This window comes from Panthera leo, chromosome C2 (genome assembly GCF_018350215.1).
Source record: "Panthera leo isolate Ple1 chromosome C2, P.leo_Ple1_pat1.1, whole genome shotgun sequence".
Classification (NCBI taxonomy): domain Eukaryota; kingdom Metazoa; phylum Chordata; class Mammalia; order Carnivora; family Felidae; genus Panthera; species Panthera leo.
The window spans coordinates 8,716,603-8,736,351 of record NC_056687.1 but is presented as its reverse complement, the minus strand read 5'-3'; the positions used below and the strand labels follow the sequence as shown (position 1 = coordinate 8,736,351).

The following is a 19,749-nucleotide window of genomic DNA, read 5'->3' as shown; positions in this document are numbered from 1 at the left end:
TTTGGAAGTGAGTATGGCTCAGAAGTCTGGAGTTTGCACCCACGCGTAGAAGATGGGCCCAGAGGCCCAGTTTTCAGAAACTAAATAGCCAAGCAGAGGTCCTTCCTACATGAGCAACGTAGGAAATTAATAGGCCTGATGAAAAGTGGGGCTGATGGGAAGAAAATATACATGGCAACAGAGTAGCAAACAGTCTCAAGGTGAACACACACATGTTCTGGAGAGTAGTAAATACTAACAACAATTTGAAGCTTGGTTGAATGTACTTATTATTTTGTTTAAACAACTGCATCACTCCCTGCCCCCGCCGCCACCTATTGAGGGTGTGGGGATTAAGGGTTTGAGGGATTATCACATCATCGTGGCATTTTGGAAACTGAAAAGCCAAACCAATTTTATCACTCTGCCAGATGCAAATGTTTTATGGGGACTAATTGTTTCTCCCAGTGAAATCAGTGACTATTAAATTTGAGTTCTCAACAGGGGAGGGGAGAGAACGCGCCTTGGACCTCTTGAAATTATAGGCAAAAAATCTTGCGTGTGTGCGTGTGCGCACACAAGCATGCACCTTCCTGTAGAGAAAGCCCATCTCTTTGTCGAGTTCCCAAAGGTGTCCTTGGCCCCAGAAAGGTCCAGAACTGGGGCTGAGGTCATCGGTGGGGGCAGAGCCCCCCAAGCAGAGCCTGCTAATTGTCCCTCGGGATTCATGTCACCTTGTGCTTGCAGTGCTGGTGAAGGGCCAGGTCACCACCAAGTACTATCGGCTGCTGTCCAAGCTGGGCGGCTGGGTGTGGGTGCAGAGTTACGCCACCGTCGTGCACAACAGCCGCTCGTCCCGGCCGCACTGCATCGTGAGTGTCAATTATGTCCTCACGTAAGTCCGACGTATTTGTTTCCTTGCTCTCTCCTCTCCCCTGCCCCTCATCAGCCCGCTCTCACAAGCCGCAAGCCCTGTCTCTCTCTCTCTGTCTCTCTCTCAAACTGTTCATTTGTCTCCTGTTTTGTTTTTATTTGAACAATTGGTGGTTCGGGAAGGTCCAAACTATTTCTGAACTCGGCACCGAGGGCCAGGTGCTGGGCTGCGGTGGGAATACCACGAAGGGAGCCCTGCCCCAGGCACAGCTGAAGATCAGATCCGAGAGACCAGCTGAGGGGTGCGGGGGTGGGGGAAAGGTGGGAGATGCCCCCCATCTTGCCCAGGAGGGACAGGAGACGCGTCCAGACCGGGAATATGAACTTACGCTCCTGGTGCCCACAAACATCAGGGCCGTCTTGCGTGCTCCCACCATCTGGGATGGGGATCTCTCACATTTCCCCCGTATTTCTATAAAGCCTGTTGCAAATGATGATGAATGTTTGGTCTCTTTAAAATCTCAGAAGGCCAAGTTCAGTTGCAAATTCTTTTAGGACCATTAGACACACAACAGGACATAAGTCTCCCTGGGATCATATATTACTGTGGACCCACTGTGGCTACTGTTAAGTCACCTGCACCCAGTTCTGTCCCTGAACTTGACACCTTTGCTGTACCCCAGCCCCACCTTGAACAAGGTCCTCCTGTGTGTTCAAGGATTTGAACTCACTCCTGGATTTAGGCTCTCACTCCTTTCATAGAATGACTGCCGGGTCCCTGGTTTCTTGGGTTTTGTTTTATTATTATTTTTTTAGGAGTGTGATTTTGGCAAAACTGCAGGGAAGAGAGCATTTTAGCCCCCTCATGACTCTTCCTGAGCAGACAAGCGTGGGCTGGTACTTTAGGCGACTTCCCCTCCCACGAACACAACTGTGCCAAGCCGGCTCTTTACGGCCGAAATGGGCGCCTGATGTGGATGGAGATAGGCAGGGCTGACAGCCAGGCTCCTGGACCCTTGAAAGTCCCCCACTGGCGCCTCCCTGGGTGCTAAATGGAGGAACAGCCGAGCCACAGACACTCAAGGCGATGAGTACTGCTCCTGCCCTTGCTTTGGCCCCGACATGCTTCCTGGTGGCCCATGGTGTCCCTGGGGGACCTTTGGGACCTACAGGTCTGGAGACAGCTACCTCCAAATCATCCGGCTGGATAATGCTGACCTCTCTCGGCACTGCCCAGGGCTGCAGGGGGCCTTTGACGATGAAGGTGGGCGGCCCTTTGCTCAAGTCCCGGGCCCTGCAACCTCAGCGAACTGATTCGCTGGAGCTTGGGGAACGAACTTGCTGGGCAGGGGGGGGGGGGGGGGGGGGGGGGAGGGGTTGTCGGGGGAGGGGCAGGGAAGCCGCTCTGCCCCCCTGGCGGCCCGCTGGACATGACTTGTCCTGCTCTTGCTTCTCAGGGATATTGAATACAAGGAACTGCAGCTGTCCCTGGACCAGGTGTCCACATCCAAGTCCCAGGACTCCTGGAGGACCGCCTTGTCTACCTCACAAGAAACTAGGAAATTAGCGAAACCCAAAAATACAAAGATGAAGACGAAGCTGAGAACAAACCCGTACCCGCCACAGGTAACACACACCCCCTGCTGGGGGCTCAGGACACCCAGCCTGTTAAGGAACAATGAGCCTCAGTGCATAGCGGTCTCGGGTCTGGGGCCTGGAAGTTTCCCCGCCCTGGGGGGATGTCCTGCGCACACAGTAGAGACACAGCCTGAGGCACACGGAGCTAACATCTGGGAAGGCTCAGCAGGGCTGGAAAAAGAAGGCTAAATTGGGAAGGCACATCAGCTTGCTGGAATCCGCCTTCGTGTGCAGCGGTGTTTCCATGGCATTTTTTAAAACGAAAACCTTTTTTTGTTTTAATACTTTGTAACCTCTCAGAAAGTGGCTACATGTATCTGGTATGTTTTCCACTTGGGCTGAGACCGCCTCCCACCCCGGGGGGGGGGGGGGCGGGGGGAGGTGTCTCTGTGGCACTGCTTGCTGCACACCTGTCCCCAGTGGGACCTCACTGTGGTGGCCGGGGGTGGGCCCAGCCCAGGGATGCGGTCAGGCTGACTCCGGGGCGGGATCCGGCGAGGCCGGAGGGGACTTCCTCACCGGCCCTGTCGTCCGTCTCCTTTGCCGTGCAGCAATACAGCTCGTTCCAAATGGACAAACTGGAAGGCGGCCAGCTGGGAAACTGGAGAGCCAGCCCCCCAGCGAACGCCCCGGCGCCCCCAGAACAGCAGCTCCATTCAGAAAGCAGCGACATTTTGTACGCCCCGTCCTACAGCCTGCCTTTCTCCTACCATTATGGACACTTCCCTCTGGACTCTCACGTCTTCAGCAGCAAAAAGCCAATGTTGCCGGCCAAGTTCGGGCAGCCCCGAGGATCCCCGTGCGAGGTGGCACGCTTTTTCCTGAGCGCACTGCCAGCCGGTGGCGAATGCCAGTGGCATTATGCCAACCCCCTAGTGCCTAGCGGCCAGTCTCCAGCCAAAAACCTCTCTGAGCCGCCGGTGAACGCTGCTCGGCACAGCCTCGTGCCAAACTACGAAGGTGGGTCATGTTTGCACGAGGGGAGGGGGCAGGACTGCGAACGGTGGCGGTGGGTGGCAAGCGGAAAAAGGATCCTCACGCTTTGGGCAAACTTCTCCTTTTTCTGCTTGTAAGTAGGGATTCCACCTCTCCTGCTGGCAACGGGAGTCGCTTCGTGACAGGCTGGAAAGCTGGGCGACCGCGCCCGTGTGCCACAAGTGGCACTGGTGACGGCATAAAGGGTGGAGGAAACCGGCGTTCAGCCACCCCCCCGCCCAAAAGCTCCGGCCTCATTCGCTTCCCCAAGAGGGAGACAGAGTGGTTTTCAGGACCAGCTCCCATGTGCGGAGAATGCTCCAACGGCATTTATTTTAAAAGATTACTTTCCAGCCCGCCCCCAAATGAATCTGGGATCCTGTTGGCTTTCTTCCCACGCCAGTTTTCAAAGCGGGAAAAACAGTGGTGGAAATTCATGAGCTCAGAGACAGAAATGTCACTCACCAACCCGGGGCAAATGATGTAAACACTCCGAGGACTCAGTTTCTTCACCTGTAAAATGGGATCGGAGGCCAGGTGATATGCCTACCCCAGGGCTGGGCACACGCTAGGTGCCTGCCCGCACTGCTGGTTCAACAACAGGAATGGCCCCTCCAGCAGCCTTCCTGGTGGCAGATGAGCAAACGTCCTCTGTGGATGTGCCACCGGCTTCCCCAGGCCCCGTCTCCTGTTTGCTCACTGAGCCAACCCCAGGCAGAGGGTAGGTGGGGATTGAGGGGTGGCTGCGAGAGGTATGTTCCCGTGGCACGCAGACCTAACTACTGCTCAGGGTGTAGACCAACATGGTACAAATTCCTGCGGTGCCCACTAAATGCGGGTACATGTTATATGCCCCCAGCAACGGATCACCTGCTTAAAGAGGAGCGCTCTCGCAGGGCCCCCTCCTTTCCCCTCTTCCTCTCTTTGGAGGCAGGTAGGGCTCTGTTCCTCCTCAGCGGCTTTGGGAATCTCTTGTTCAGACCCGGTCTTTACAAGGCTGAGACCCGTCTTGTCCCTAATGTGAGACGAGGGATAGACCGTGGGAGAAAGCCAACTGCCTTGGAGATGACTAGGACACGTTTTTCAAAAGTGGGGAGCTTAGAAAAGAACACACCAGCCACTAGGGCAGCATGGTCCCGCCTTCGGCCTGGGCCGGTCCTCGGTCCTCGGAGCCGCCAGTGTCTCAGATTTGGAGAGACAGCCATCAGTGCATTGGGTCCCTCAAATAACCAAGGAAGGGATTTCCCCTGACAGCCAACGAAAGAAAGAGAAAGCTAGGCATCTTGACAACAGCTGAAGATATTATCCACTTGAGATTGACCTGAAAGAATTATTTTTCTTGGTCTGTGGAAGTTGGCCAATGATATAACTAACCCACAGTATTACATTTTTTAAAAAGTTGCTATTTTGAAAGCGAAAGAGGTTAATAACAACCTCGTTTATCACACACTTGGTAAAAAAAAGGACCAAAGGTGCTAATTTGGGGCAATTTGCGATCCACTTCCTAGTCTTTTTTGATATTAAAGGAAGACAAAGGTTGTCTTAAGGTAAAAAAAAAAAAAAAAAAAAAAAAAAAAATAGGGAGCTAATTGATTGCAGGCATCTAATTAGTGAGGGTGGTTATTACTTTAGTCATGAGCCCACTAAAGGGAGCAGGGTGATTACCACCCCACTCTCCCCACCGAGGGCTAAGGGGAAAAAAAAAAAAAGCAAGCAAGCCTCTAAACCAACGCTGTCCAAGATGGTAGCCAGCAGCCACGTGTGGCTCTTGGGCACTGAAATGCGGCTACTAGGAGAATGGGAGGTGCTGCTGGGTGGGCCTGCACTTGGAAGGCAGGAACGAAGAATCAGATACCGCAATCATTTAAAACGATTGACCCCACACTGAAATAACCTTTCGGACATGTGGCATTAAATTGAGCGCACCGTTCACATGAATTCCACCTGTTCCTCTTCGCTCTCGAACGCGACCACCCGAACGCCGCAGAGCGCAGCCTGCGACCGGACAGCGCGGGCGGGCCTGGGCGCGGAGGGGCAGGGGCCGGGCGGCTGCGGGGGGCGGAGCGCGCTGCGGGTGGCCCAGAGGGTGGTGGCGGCGCCCGGGGCCCGCCGGGTTGGTGCCGCTTTGGGCGTGTCCCCTTCCTCCCCCCCCCCCCCCCCCCCGCGCGGGCGTCTAACGTGTCGCCTGTCCCCGCAGCGCCCGCCGCCGCGCGCAGGTTCGGCGAGGACACCGCGCCGCCACCGCCGCCGCCGCCGCCGAGCTTCCCGAGCTGCGGCCACTACCGCGAGGAGCCCGCGCTGGGCCCGGCCAAGGCCGCCCGCCAGGCCGCCAGGGACGGGGCGCGGCTGGCGCTGGCCCGCGCGGCGCCCGAGTGCTGCGCGCCGCCCGCCCCGGAGCCCCCGGGCGCGCCTGCGCAGCTGCCCTTCGTGCTGCTCAACTACCACCGCGTGCTGGCCCGGCGCGGGCCGCTGGGGGGCGCTGCGCCCGGCGCGCCCGCCCTCGCCTGCGGCCCCGGCGGCCCCGAGGCGGCGGCCGGCGCGCTGCGGCCCCGGCTCCCGGGCCCCGCCGCCGCCGCCGCCTCGCCGCCCGGCGCGCCGCTGCCGCACTACCTGGGCGCCTCGGTCATCATCACCAACGGCAGGTGACCTCGCGCAGGGCTGCCCGCAGGGAGAAGCCATAGGCCGGGCCCCGGGCTCCTGTTGTCCAGAGTGCAGCCGAGTTACGAGGGGCGGGCTGTATATGCACGGTTTAAATTAATTTATACAGAGACGACTATTTTAATAGAACTCCGCGGCCGGCTTCTAGATTTTTACGCAGATCCCGCAAACGCCGGTGCCGAGGACTGCGGCGCGCCCGCGGCGGGGGAGAAAGGCCCGCCAGACCTTTGTTCTCCGAGAGCCGGGTCCCGAAGGGGGCAGAGCTGAGCGTCCCCCGCGTCCCCCGCGCGACCTCCACCTGCCCCGTCTCCGGGGGCGGACTTGGTTTCCTCGCCTCGCCACCAGGCCCGCGCGCCTCGCCTCGTCCCCGATGCGCAGCAGCAATCCCACCGGGGATTGAAGGCGCTTCCGCTCCGGGGGAGCCTCCGCCGTAAAGACGAAAGCCCAACCCGATCCGGTCAGATACGCCAGGCGGTGGCCCACCCGGAGGAGGAGGCTCCAGAATTCAGAGCGCTCTTAGACTCTTAAGGCAGGATGTGATGATTGAAGCCCCAGGAATCGACAACTCTCATGTCTTTAAAAGTCATTCATGAGCCTCATGAAAAGTTTTAATTTAAGCCTTTTTTTTTCGGTACAACAATCAGCAAGCCAAGACCAAGGGAGTGAATGAGCATGGGTGTGCTTTTACTTCCTCCTAACCTCTGTGAACTCTTGATACCGAGAATAGCACCTTCAGAGTATATTGAATAGGCATTAAATGCAAAAAATTATATATAGCCAGATATTTTCTGAGAATGACATGTGGATGATTTAGGTGCCCAAGGCGACTGGCTACCCCTGTCAGGTTTGATTACAAGGCGAAATCCCTCTGGTCCACCCGGACCTGTATTTCCCTAGGCTCGTGTTTGCTACAAGTAGTGCTAATAAAGTTAGTTAAATTGCATGTGCAATATGGAAAATTGTCAATGGACTGCGCCTTGTGGAAGAAAAGTCGCTAAAGGGATCTAATAAAAACGGTGCATACATTTTCTTTAGCATTTCCTGCCTTTTCTGCATAGCAAGAAAACTCCATGAACATGTCCTGTATGTAGGAGGTAAACAAATCCTTTTATAAAGCACCAGCAGTGTTTTTAAAAATAAACTTACATTCATTTTTGTCTTTTATGTTTTTGCTTCAAGACTCCACCGTTTAAAAATCCTACCATGGCTCTGAAGTGGTTCGATGCATTGAACCACCGTCTTCTAATTTGCTTCACCCGGTAAACACTCCATCGTTTCGCTGTGTCAGAAACGGTTTTCTTCTAGGAAACTCTGCGCCTGAGCGGAAAGATGTTTCACGAAAGTCTTTAAGGCATCGTTCTAGAATCAAAGGGCACCTGTAATCAACTTCTCAAAATGTGAAATGATCGTCTGCCGACCTGGTGTCACAGAGGGTCTGCCTCCTTTCTGAGCAGGGTGTCAGTTGCCTCGTGGCGGGGGAGGGGGGTGAAAGTTGCAAATTTTGGAACACGTGTGGTGTGGCAAAGGGACGGAGTCAAAAGAAGCGAACGCATACACCCCTGTCCTGCGCTTAGCTATACCTCATCAGCAGGTCTTTGTGCATACGGAAAATAAGCCACGGGGTAATTAGTTTTTTATGCTCACAACCGTCCTAATTAAACCATGATTCCTGGAAGGATAGGTTTTGAGGAGCGGGAGAGATCACCGACGTTTCTCAATAAAGTACCGCAAAATGCATTTGTGTCTAACTTGTGAACCACCGGGGGCCGTGTTGAGTAAATACAGATCATGAAGGCTTTCGAGCAGCTTAAGAGCAAAGGTTGCGGTGAAAAAGAGAAGACCGTTATAGATTCACAAATGATAACGTAAACAGGCTTAACAACGAGTGTGTGTGTGCTTGAAAAATAAAATGGGTACTAGGGAAAACGTCCTTGTCTACACAAACATCACGGTTTTCATAGCCTAGAACGTGAAGGAAGATTCCTACGCAAGCCGGCTTTCAGGCGGCCAGCAGCTCAGTTTAAAGTGAACGGGAGTTACCATGGCAACCTAATATTGTTAGCCCATCTTTAAGAGTCTGCACATTTAAGCTGGGGGTATCGTTTCTTGACTTCGATGAGGCTCCGGCAGGGGAAGAGGAAGCATTTTAATAAATACGACTCTCTTTCACAAAAAAAGAAAACAAAAATTGTAGTGGGTTCCTAACACGTTGACGAAAAATGCCAGATCAAACGGATTTGAGAAAGAAACCCAGTTTAAGACTGGCTGGGCCCTCCAAGGGGCCTCCCAGGGAAAGGAATTCCTTTATGTTCATGGAAGCCCTTTCTAGAAAAGCCATTCCATTCATACCTTTGTAGAGAAGGGAACGGGGCTGCTTCAGGAGATCTGCAAGAGCGGTATTTTCCACTCCCTGGCCCCCCACCCCTTTGTCCTTTTTAAACAGTCCTAGGGCCAACCAAGCCTTTCCCCTTGGACCCTAAGGGTGGGAGAGGTTTACACGGTCAATGAATCCCGGACAAAGTCTACCCGAAGTTGTAATTTATTGTAACTGTAAGACAGTTAAGGTAGACTGTGGGGGCTGCTGCGATAAAATGACATAAAAAGAAGGTTTTCAAACAAATGCCAGAAAATTACAGTCGTTTAAAATCGTAGTGCATCGCAACTCTTGGGCTATCGAAGATGCATTTATTCAAGCTGTTCCTAAACTTAAGTATGACATATAAAGTTGAAATCTTGGGGAAAAGCCTCAAAACAAAAGTCAAGCAGTTCTTACAAAAGAACAGTTCTCCAAGAACAAAATTTGTTCTTCTATTAAATTTGTTGTCACATTAGTTTTTCAGTTTAAAAATTTATATTTCTTTCTCACCTGAGCTAAAAGGTTTTTGTTTTGTTTTGTTTTTGTTTTACTTTGGGTTTCATTCTTTGGAATAATAATATTTCTCTTTTGTATGACACATTTGTCAAAAATAAATCAAAAACAACAAAAAGCACCCAGCTTCTTAATAACTTAGAAATACATACATACTCCTTACCATGTAAAACTATTTATTTTGTAAAAATGTTTAAATATGAATAAAAATGCTGGTAACCAAGAGTAGTTGCCTGTTTTTAAAAATGAAACTTGTGGTAGAAATAACAATGAGCCCAAACTGTACAGAAAACCTGAAAGTTTATTTTGGTAAGACTCGATTTTTATAGGCATTGGTTTAAAGTAATTACTTTTCAGAGATGATTCTTTGAAAAGGTAAAAATGGGAAGGGGTACGCTTTTAAACATTTTTGATGTGCATAGTAATTATGCAGGAATAAGGATTCTCCATTTTCTGCCCGTTAGGAGCAAACAGAGCTTCCAGAATGCAAGCTGAAAATGTCTCCCTGCTACATCCTGAAACTGCTGGGTGAGACTGGCTTTTCTCCCGCTTCCCAGGTCAAGGGCAGGGGGAACCCCAGAGGCCAGCCCCGTGGGTGTACGTGGGGGACTCGGGGACTGGAGGCTGCATACTACCCTCACCTGGGCCTGTGCACCCACCCATCACACACCCCTCATCGGCCCACTCCTTCCCACATCGGGCAAAGTCTGCGGTAGCAACCCCCACGGAGTGTTTGAGACCAGACACGAATCCTTGGACTTTTTGCCCACACCCCCTGAATGCTGCCAGGAGGCCCAGCATCAAGGGGTGCTGCTTCGGCGGGGGCCACGAGTCCTAGGGAAAACTTCCTTGTGCACATTCGGGGGTGCTTTTCCACGGCTTCCTCCGAAATCTGCCACCAGCCGGGAAGAGAAGGGGTCTGGTCTTTTACAAAACCAGGTAAGATGCTCAATGCGCAGCCTCTACACGCGGGGGCCAATCAATGCGCAGCCTCTACACGCGGGGGCCAATCAATGTGCAGCCTCCACACGCGGGGGCCAATCAAATGCCCGGAAAGCCCACGCCAATCCTGAGTTCAGTTACCATGTTTTCAAGATTATGAAGAAAATGCAAAGTTTCCGTTAAGACTTTAAAGCTCCTTGAGATCAGAGACCGTCAGGTGCACAAAACGACCTCAAATCCATGAGTGTCGCGTAGCAAGTAAATAATTTCCCTAACGCTAATAGCTACGAGTAAAATGCTTTTATTCAGCTCTTCTATATGAAGCAGAATTTCAAAAGTCTTTGGTTCATCTGAGGCAAAATCGGGTTTACGGAAAATCTAGCATCTGCTTCAAGTCTACTTCGTGTCCCTCAAGGCGACTGGGTGACTACACGAGAAAGAACAGTCTTAAAAGCACAGAGGTAAAGTGGTCTATGCCCGGGACATCTCCATCTGCGCTGACATGGCGACACTTCATTAGTTTTAATTTACAGAAAGGAAAGGAAATGATAACATTTTTTCCCCCAAAGCAGAACTATCTAGAACAGGACTTCAGCTAAAAACAAAACGTAGCATGTTTTTCATTAAAGAACCCCCCAAAGAAATTCAAACAGTAACAATGGCAGCTCTGAGAGAGGACTTGCCTTATATTACAAAGTTTGAGAAATGAAACTCGCAGCATCAGCGGGGAGATCTTTCCTCTTGATGATATTTTGCAGATGCCCTCTCAAGGGTGAGTTCATCTGGTGATTTTGGGGTGGTGTGGGTTTTTATTTAAACTTGTCACTAATTCCAAAAGAAGACTTAGACACTTAGGAGAGAAGCATTTTTTTTTTTTTTTTGACAAAAATAATTCTAATTGAAGCCTTATTTGCAAAAATTACTTCTGAAGTTCTTTTAAAAGTTACAGTTCCAAAAACACATATTGGGTTGTTGTACTTAACTAAACATGCTATTTATCCCCCCTTCCTATGGTGCTGGCTGTGCCTGGCTAAAGGTGGACACGTTTTATACTGAAAACCCAAGTTTTTGGAATTAGCCTAAGTAAAGCTGGGTAAAGACAGTGCTAGTGTGTAATAAAGGGATTCTGTCCAATGCTGAGAGCTCCATCAAGTTTTCTTTCCACTAATTTCAGATGGGACTGGCAGGAAGAGAGAAAAGTGGACAAAAACTGGCCTTTTAAGGCTGAAAAGTAATGCGTGTGATTCACAAGTTCAACGGAGATAGGCGTTACATGGAAAGAGCATGGAGTACATCTGGAAATCACAAACGTATATCAAAAGGTTTCCTTTCTTTTGTTCTTCCATGGAGACTTTTAGGGCATCAGATCTTGAACATCTTCTTTTAAAGCTTCTCACACGCGCGCGCGCGCGCGCGCACACACACACACACACACACACCCTCCCTCCCTCTTAGACGATGGGTGCTCAGTATCAGTCGTATTTCCTTTCTTAGCAATTTAGGAAAAGAGGGGTAAAAATTACGGCTTACAAATAAAATGCCATGTCCTTCTGTTCTCTGTGCACCAAACCGTCTTTCAGGAATGCGCCACATTTCAAAAGCCCCAAAGCCTCCCTTGTGTGTGGTATGAATGCGTCTTCGTCTCCAGCTGTTAGGGCCCAGTCATCCACCCCACATTCACACGAGGCCTAATCAACACTTTAAGGCTCTTGAACTTGATCCCATCACTTCAGGATACGCAGTAAATTCAAATTTATGAAAAGAGGGCTCATACATTAATGTCCAAGCAAGTAACTGATTTCCTCTCCAAGGTCACTGCAGCCTGCCAGTGACATCCATCTCTGCAGCCACTTAGGCACTGTGACTGGACCACAAACCAGTGGGTCCAGAGTAACCCTCAGAAATCTACCTTCTCTTTCCTTATGGACAAAAAAAAATAATAATAATAAAACAACGAACTGCCAGTGTTCTTCTAGCAAAACACCTCCCTGGATGCTCATAAACAGTGTTACCAACCCTCTACCTCATTGCTGGTCTGGGCCTGGAAGCTTTTTTTGATTTATTTTTTAATAGTCTGGGAGTGAAGGTCTCTGCTACTGGGGAAACATCTGAATTATTCCATTGCTGTTTCCAAATAAAAACTTTTGTGTTTTTTGTGTTTTTCTTCTGGGCCAATAAACACACATCCAAGCCCAAGAGGGGAGAAAGATTTCACACCTGTGGTAGTGCTTTATCTGAACTAAATCTTCTGCTACCCCCCAGAACATCTTCTGACACCAAGTCAAATGGCAACAGACAGAACAAAATTAAGGAATTAAGGAGGTTAACTGGAAGGAGAAAAAAAATCCACCTACAACTCTAAATCCGTTTTCCAGCTCCTCGGGCTAGGAAAGGCAGCAGAAATTGAACCGGAATGTTCGATGCAGTGTCTCCGCCCACCCTCCCACTGCCCAGCGGCCAAGACAGTGACCCCAGGCTCGGGCTACTGCTGTTTGGGGATGATGAGGTTTCTTAGCATGTCGAAGGAGTTGCCGTCTGGATGCACTGTCACGATCTCGCCGTCCTCCTGCTGAACCTGAAGGAACCCAGAGTCATCTAGGCCGACTATCCACACCTCCGGGCCCTCGAGGCCTCCCAGGCGGACCCGCTGGCCACTGTACATGAAGAAGAGCAGACAGTCACTGGGAAATGTCACACAGTGTCTACAGACAGGTGGTTAAGTACTTACCCATTGGGTAAAGGGTTCGGGAGGGCGGGGGGGGGCGGGGTAGGATGCTCGGACTCTCACTGGTCCCTCATGAACTGTTTTCATAAACTACTAGCACAATCAGGTTGATGGCAATTCCAACATAGAGTTCGGACTTTCCCCTCATTCTGCTCATCCGGAGGATGATGTGTACCTACTTCCTCACCCCCCCAGCACTTCTAAGAACCGCTGTGCAGCTCTAGGTTTTCTTGGCTGAGATTGGGGCAAAAGAAACTGAGCTGGGAAGCTAATTTTATAAAACAAAGCTGGGTGGCATCGCCTGCGAGTTAAACTCGCTCTAATGCTACTTTTAATATTTTCCAAATGTACCTGTGGTGAGTTACATCCTTGTAAATAGTTTTTAAAATAGAGGATCCCTCCCCTCCCCCCGCCACTCATCTTTATTTGGAAGAAGTCTAAACCTGCAGAAAAGTTGAAAAAATAGTACAATGAACCTCAGATTCCCTCTTCGTTTATATTCACACCAACTGATAACATTTTCCATATTTGCTTTCTCTCTTCGTGCACACACATGCTTTTTTGCTGACGTTTAAAAATAAGTTGCAGGCATCATGACACTTCACACTTAAATACTTCAGGATGTACCTCCTAAGAACAATCTCCCACAAAACCAAAATACCATTATCACCCTCAAGAAGTCTAATCTTGGTATAATAACATCTAATATATAGTTCATGTTTAAATTTCCCCATTGTCTCATTAATATTTTTTGTGGCTATTTCCTCCCATCCAGGATCTAATTATGAATCACATCTTGCATTTATTGTCATGCCTCTTTAGTCCTCTTTAATGTCAAACAAATCTCCCACCTTCTTTTTATTTTTTTGTGTTAGAGGACATTAACATTTTTGAAGCACAGAGGCCTGCTGATAGGTACCAGTGCCTCTCAAGCTTTGGGTGCGTGTGGATCCCCTGGAGCATTTGTTGAAACATGAATTGTGCTCGAGTGTTCGGCCAGCCTCAGAGTTTCTGATTTAGGAGGCCCAGGGTGGAACTTGAGAATAACCTGCATTTCTAACAAGTTCCCAGGTGAGGATGCTATTGCCCCTGGGGGATCTTGCTTTGAAAACTGTTGATATCTAGAATGTTCTACGATTTAAATAAACATGCGGGAAAACTCTCCGGTGATGCTGTGTCCTTCTCGCTGCATCCCATCCGCAGCAGACCCGGGATGCCAGTTCGTCCTGGCATTGCTGATGGTAACTTGCTCAAAATAGTGTCCGCCAGTTTTTTCTCCATCAGAAAGGGAAAAAATAGTTATCTAGACCTGTGCTCAGTTTCTTGTTTTAAGATAGCGAACTACTAATTGAACGAAGACATTTTAAAAGAGTGAAGACGGGCCAGCACTGACCTGTGTACCCAATACTTATAATAAAGGGGAAGAATGCCATTGGGCCCTTTGTCCTGAAACGTGTCGATCAGTTTCTCCAGCACGGTCACAGTTCTGGCGATGAGATCATCGGTCCTGAAGGGCTTCAGCTCTGCCCTGTGTTGCTTATTGTATTCTGTGACGAGATCATTGATGCATATGGTGGGGTTACTGTTACTCACGTTAAATCCACAGCCTGCAACAAAAGTAAACGGTTGAAAAACGCGAGCAGCTCATCGTACTGGGAGGATCACACATTCCTCTCAACCACCTGGAAGAAGTTACAGCCTGGATCCCCTGCCCCCTGCTTCCTCGTCCTCATTTCAAATTTATTATCTCTGGCCACTTAAAGAATGACTTATCTCTTTGGGACCGGTCTCCTTTTTTCATCCTTCCTTTATTATCCTTGTTCAAGCTGGGACCACCCCAACCTTACTGCAGACCGGTTGGGGTAAGAAAGGCAGATTCGATTCGATTAAACGGAAGCTATGAACGGGACCGAGCTCCTTAGACTGGCCTCTGAAACGATCCTTCACGGGGTCGAGCCAAGAAGCGTAGGTCTGCCCTGAGCCCAATATACAGTAAAATTTCTTGTTTCTTTTCCGACTTGAGTAACAGAACACATGTCTGAAAATAAAGAATTTTATTCAGGTCTTAAGGAGTAAACTCTGGATTCAGAGATTTCAAACCTCGGTCATGGCATAAACCTAGAACACATCTTTTAATACTTTACCCTTGGAAGTCTCTGGTGCTAGGGTTACGTTGTTGGCAAGGGGCCAACTCATGTTCAGTGGCTCTTTTACAGGCTCCTAAACCACAGCTTCGGGAGAGCGAGTTACCAGCAGTGGGGTTTGAACAGGCTTGTCTCTGCTGTTACTTAATATCACCATCCTCTCCGGGAGAGTTGGAAGTCTTCAGCGAAGTCAAACCTCAGTTTTCAACAGGGCCCTGAATCAACCTCAAAGAGGTCTTCAATAAGAAATGAAATACGGCAAGAATGAAGCAGTGAGACTATCTTGTTTTCAGTGCCTCTGAGAAAAAATTCCCCAAATACTCGCCTCAGATAGAATGGTGACATTTACAATAGCAGTATTCTTTGGTAAATGTTCGGAGCCATTTTCAGCATGAAGGGAAAGACTGATTGGCCTCAGATTTTTTTTTTTTTTTAATATACTGGCTATTAAAATACAAAGCAATATAAATTACATCTGGAAACAAAAAACACATAACTACAGCAACAGGGACAGAATCAGCAGTTTTTCATTTGTTCATTCATTCAACAACACACACAGCATGGAGGGTGAGGCATTAGAGTATGTGTATACAGTCCTGAAAATCTCCGTTATATTCAGAAAATCCCAAGTCCTGGGGAAAATAGCAACACTGACTAGTGCCAACTTCGGCTACACCTTTCTAAGAACCAGAGAGTACCCTTGTTGGTGACTCTGAATCTTTCCTCCCCCCATCACCTCCCATGGCCTTAAGAATTTAACAAAAGCTATGAATTCTCCCCAGAGGAACATGTTCCCTTTCCTCCCCCGCCCCCAATGGCAGACTTCCTTAGCTCCCTGAGGCCATCCCTGGGCCCCATTGATACCTATGGGCCCTACTTCAGAACATCTACATCTAGCCTCATTAACACATTTAAAAATGGGAAGCAGAGCTTGGACGATATGAAACAGTTTGGTAGCAGTGCTGGAAACCTAAGCTTTGCATCTTTTGGCTGGCATTTCTGACACGTCATCACGTGTTTTCTGTCCAGTATTAATTTTTGAATGTTGAGTTCTCCTGGACATTAGGGAGAAGCCGATGCTCGGAGGAGCAGGAGCCTAAGAATTTCTGAAACCGTTTCTGAACCCACCTCCTCGCCTGACGCGGGTGCGCTGCGGGGCAGCAGGATTCTTCACCCCACCTTGACCAGCCTGGAGCTTCTTCTGAAGGTCCACAAGAACGCAACTTTTTCATGGCCTGGGAAGGTCCCATTAAGAATGCCAGACCACCAGGAGACCCATCCTTGAGATTAACTTTCTTTTCTTATTACAAAATGGCATGTCAAATGTTTATTTTCACCATTTCTAATTCAACAAGAAGCGGGCACGTGGAGAGGTGTAATGAAAAACCTGTTTGATGTGATACCAATTTGGTGGTTTCCATGGCCATAGACAGGAACGCTAAACCCCTTGAAGGGCTTTCAACCAATCTGGCTTGTTTTGCATACATATTGTGTTCTGTAACTTAGGACTCAGAGAAAAAGTAATCCCATATGATAATCCACTCCCCCCAATGTAGCCATGTATAAACCATTTTTATTTTTGCTTTTATTAATCTAAAAATGTGGAGGAAAGGGCTTTAAAAGCTTACCAATAAGTATATAAAATGTTTCTCCCAAAAGCGTTGAGTTAACCAGAACTCCACCAAGCTTCATGAAGTCACTATAATAAATATCGTTGGGCCACTTCACTCGTAAGTTGATATCCTAAAGGAAAATCTGTGCGTTAATCAAGCAAGCACAGGACACAAAGGGATCAGGACAGGTCATCTAGCCCAAAGGAAGATAGGCAGGATGTTCTCGAATCTAATGGAACATGGGATCTCAACCTCTCTTCTGGTTCTGACAGCTCATCTTTGGGACAATCCAGTGTGAAAGGACCACCTTGGGGCTGGGAGAGACCTAAAGAACATATCTGGCACAAATTCTGGCATTTTCCCCACACCCCAGCACTGTTCATTATCTCAGTACAGGCATATGTCTTCATCGTGCTTCACAGACACTGTGTGTTTTACACACCGAAGGCTGGCGGCAGCCCTGAGAGGAGCAAGCTGATCGATCAGTGCCAGCATTTTCCAACAGCCCTTGCCCGCTTCGCGTCTCTGTGTCACAATTTGGGAATTCTCACAACATTTCAAACTTTTTCATTATTTGGTTATCATGGTGATCTGTGATCAGTGATCACAACTCACTGAAAGCTCAGATGATGGTTAGCATTTTTTAGCAATAAAATATATATTTTTTAAGTTTTTCATTTATTTTGAGAGACAGAGAGAGGGAGAGAGAGAGAGTGCATGAGAAGGGGAGGGGCAGAGGGAGAATCCCAAGCAGACACTGGGCTGTCAGTGCAGGGCCTGATGCGGGGCTCAAACTCACAAACCGTGAGCTCATGACCTGAGCCAAAACCAAGAGCTGGACTCTTAAGTGACTGAGACCCAGGCACTCTCTCAATAAAATATTTTTTAGTTAAGGCGTGTCCATTGCTTTTTTAGACCACAGTATAGTGCAAACGTAACTTACACGCACCGGGAAACCAAAATCCACCAGCAGTGAGCACCTACTGTGTGCTGGGTTGGGGGCAGGGAGAGAATAATACTTCTGGGTTCTCTTCCCTTAAGGAGCTCATGCCCGAGAGAGAAAAGATGCCCTAAATCAACCAATATCATAAAAGGTGGGTAGAAATGTTTCAAGGAGAATGCTACAGAGATGCAGGGTAGGAACACGGTTCACTGAATTATTACGGAAGGATCTCAAAACACTGCCAACAGTCAGCAGTTAACAGAAACGATTTGTTCTGCGGCTCACTGCGTCTCTATCCTGAAGCAACCCTGGGCGACCCTGCCTGAGCCCCGATCGCAGTGGAACGGTGCCGGTCACTGCCTTGAGCTAGGCCACCCAGATCCCCCCCCCTCCTGCCGGGACTCCTAAGTGGGCGCACAGAGACCGGGTGAGACCCGGTGGGTGCTGGAGCTGCCAGGTCTCCTGGGCCGGGGGTGGCAGCCAAGTTGTGCCACGTGTGGGGAGAAGAAGGAAATCGGGATATATGAGGCTGAAAGAAAGACCCTCAGCAAATAAAACGGAAAGACTGCAGGGTAGCTGATGGCCTCTGATCCCACAGTGCTTTCGCTTCCTTCCCTGAGGGCCAGTACCACCCAGAGCCCCTTCTCAGCCCTAGTCCCTATGTTACTTACACCAGACCCCCAGGGGGTACTAGTTTTGTCCCTGTTTTATGAGGAAGAAACTGAAGCTGAGAGAGACTGCCTGGGTGGCTTGCGGTTACACTCAGATGCAGCAGAGCTGGGATTCTTTTTCTCCCTCCCCTCCTCTCCCCTCCCTTTCCCTTCCCTCCCATTCCTTTTTTTCCTTCCTTCCTTCCTTCCTTCCTTTCCTTCCTTCCTTCCTTCCTTCTCTCCCTCCCTCCCTCCCTCCTTCCTTCCTTTTAAATGTTAATTTACTTTTTTAAGAGACAGCATGAGCCGCCAGCTGAGGTAGGGGCAGAGAGAGAGGGAGGGACACACAGAATCCCAAGCAGGCTCCAGGCTCTGAGCTGTCAGCACAGAGCCCGATGCGGGCTTGAACTCACGAACCGTGAGATCATGACCTGAGCCGAAGTCAGATACTCAACTGACCAAGGCACTCAGGTGCCCCCAAACCCAGGGCTTTCTGACACCAAGCCCCCAGGGAGCTTAATACTGTGCTACAGAGCCTGCTGCTTCCAAGAAATCTCCTTCTCTCCCTTCAACAAGGCCTTCTTTGCATCTCAGCCAGTGGAATACATTTCTGTTCTGCCCTGCAGGGCACTCTAGGCAGAGAGGAGAAATGCAAAAGCACAAAGGAACAAAAGCATAAAGAAGACGTGGGGATGAGCACCGGGACCTGTAACTGACAGGGAGGGAGCTTCATAATCCTTCGTGTCTAGAACAGGGATCTCCATGGCGGCCGGAGCAAGGGTGCCATTCTGCTACCCTGCCCCAGGGGACACTGGGCAATGCTGGAGACAACAGATGGAGACATCTGGTTGTCACAGCTTGAGGGAATCCCACTGGCACCTAGAGGGAGCAGCCAGAGACGCTGTCCCACCTCCTGCAGAGGAAGGCCTCCCACCTGAGATGTGGGGCCCAAATGTCAACAGTGCCGACGGCGAGAAACGCTGGTGTGGAAAATCTGTAGCTTGGAGACTTTGGCCTTGGTCACTCTCGCATGTCCTCTCTCGCCTTCCCAGGCCCCCATGTACCCAACACGGTCCCTGCCCAGGCTCGGCTCCTGCGGTAGGTGGGCAGCGGCTTGCTTCCGCGCTGGCCCCGTTCCCGGGTTCCTGATTTACTTCACACGTTCAGGTCTAGTTGGTCAATGGCGGCTTACAGAATCGTGGCTTCTCCTGCGGGGAAACTACGGCATCTATTTCATCGAAGAGAAAGTCCACATGCTTATTTTTATACTATCTCAACCACGTATTCAAACAGCTGCCGCGGGCCTCCCGGGTACAAAGTGCTATGTTAGTCTCTTTGGGATCAAAATAAAACTACTCCTTCATCCACAGAGCTGGTTCCTTTACAGGAGATGGAACCAGAAGCACAAATAACACTGCTCCAGAGCGGGCCACGGGAGAAACCATAAAAGTGGCTCAGACCTTCCAAACACCAAAAGGTTAGAGGAGGGAGTTTGTAGCTAGAAGTTTCCGGGAATGGCATCGGAGCAGGGCCTCCCAGGGCAAACAGAACTTCCAGGTACGGGGAGGGGACAGGAGGGGAGGAGAGGAGAGGGGAGGGGAGGGGAGGGGAGGGGAGGGGAGGGGAGGGGAGGGGAGGGTGGAGGACTACAGGCACCTGGCATGGCGGGGACCTCGCAAACAGAAGAAACAGTGGGAGGGATGGTAGGCAGTGGATTGCAAGCTCTGGAAGGAGTAATGG

General features: G+C 49.8%; 2 protein-coding genes and 1 long non-coding RNA gene across 10 annotated transcripts in view; 2 read left to right on the top strand and 1 right to left on the bottom strand.

The window, feature by feature from the left end:
- The window catches only part of SIM2 (SIM bHLH transcription factor 2), a 49,748-nt gene extending 45,421 nt beyond the window's left edge, over positions 1-4,327 (top strand). Inside the window, exons 8-11 of one of the 2 annotated variants that reach the window (XM_042903364.1) lie at positions 727-874; positions 2,310-2,478; positions 3,042-3,450; positions 3,568-4,327. In XM_042903364.1, coding sequence (XP_042759298.1) covers positions 727-874; positions 2,310-2,478; positions 3,042-3,450; positions 3,568-3,608 — 767 coding nt within the window. In that variant the 3' untranslated portion in view covers positions 3,609-4,327. Of the gene's footprint in view, positions 1-726; positions 875-2,309; positions 2,479-3,041 lie in introns of both variants that reach the window. The other variant, XM_042903363.1, reaches the window with a different exon arrangement.
- Positions 4,328-10,219: 5,892 nt separating this feature from the next.
- Positions 10,220-19,749, bottom strand: part of HLCS (holocarboxylase synthetase) — a 238,033-nt gene continuing 228,503 nt past the window's right edge. For all 7 annotated transcript variants that reach the window (XM_042954462.1, XM_042954460.1, XM_042954459.1 and 4 more), the window contains 3 exons: positions 16,432-16,546; positions 14,053-14,266; positions 10,220-12,588 (listed from right to left, as the gene is read on the bottom strand). In XM_042954462.1, coding sequence (XP_042810396.1) covers positions 12,417-12,588; positions 14,053-14,266; positions 16,432-16,546 — 501 coding nt within the window. In that variant the 3' untranslated portion in view covers positions 10,220-12,416. The remainder of the gene's footprint in view (positions 12,589-14,052; positions 14,267-16,431; positions 16,547-19,749) is intronic.
- LOC122229404 lies at positions 12,536-13,821 on the top strand. The gene is made up of 2 exons (XR_006206979.1): positions 12,536-12,646; positions 13,535-13,821. It is a non-coding gene; the product is annotated as an uncharacterized LOC122229404 (long non-coding RNA).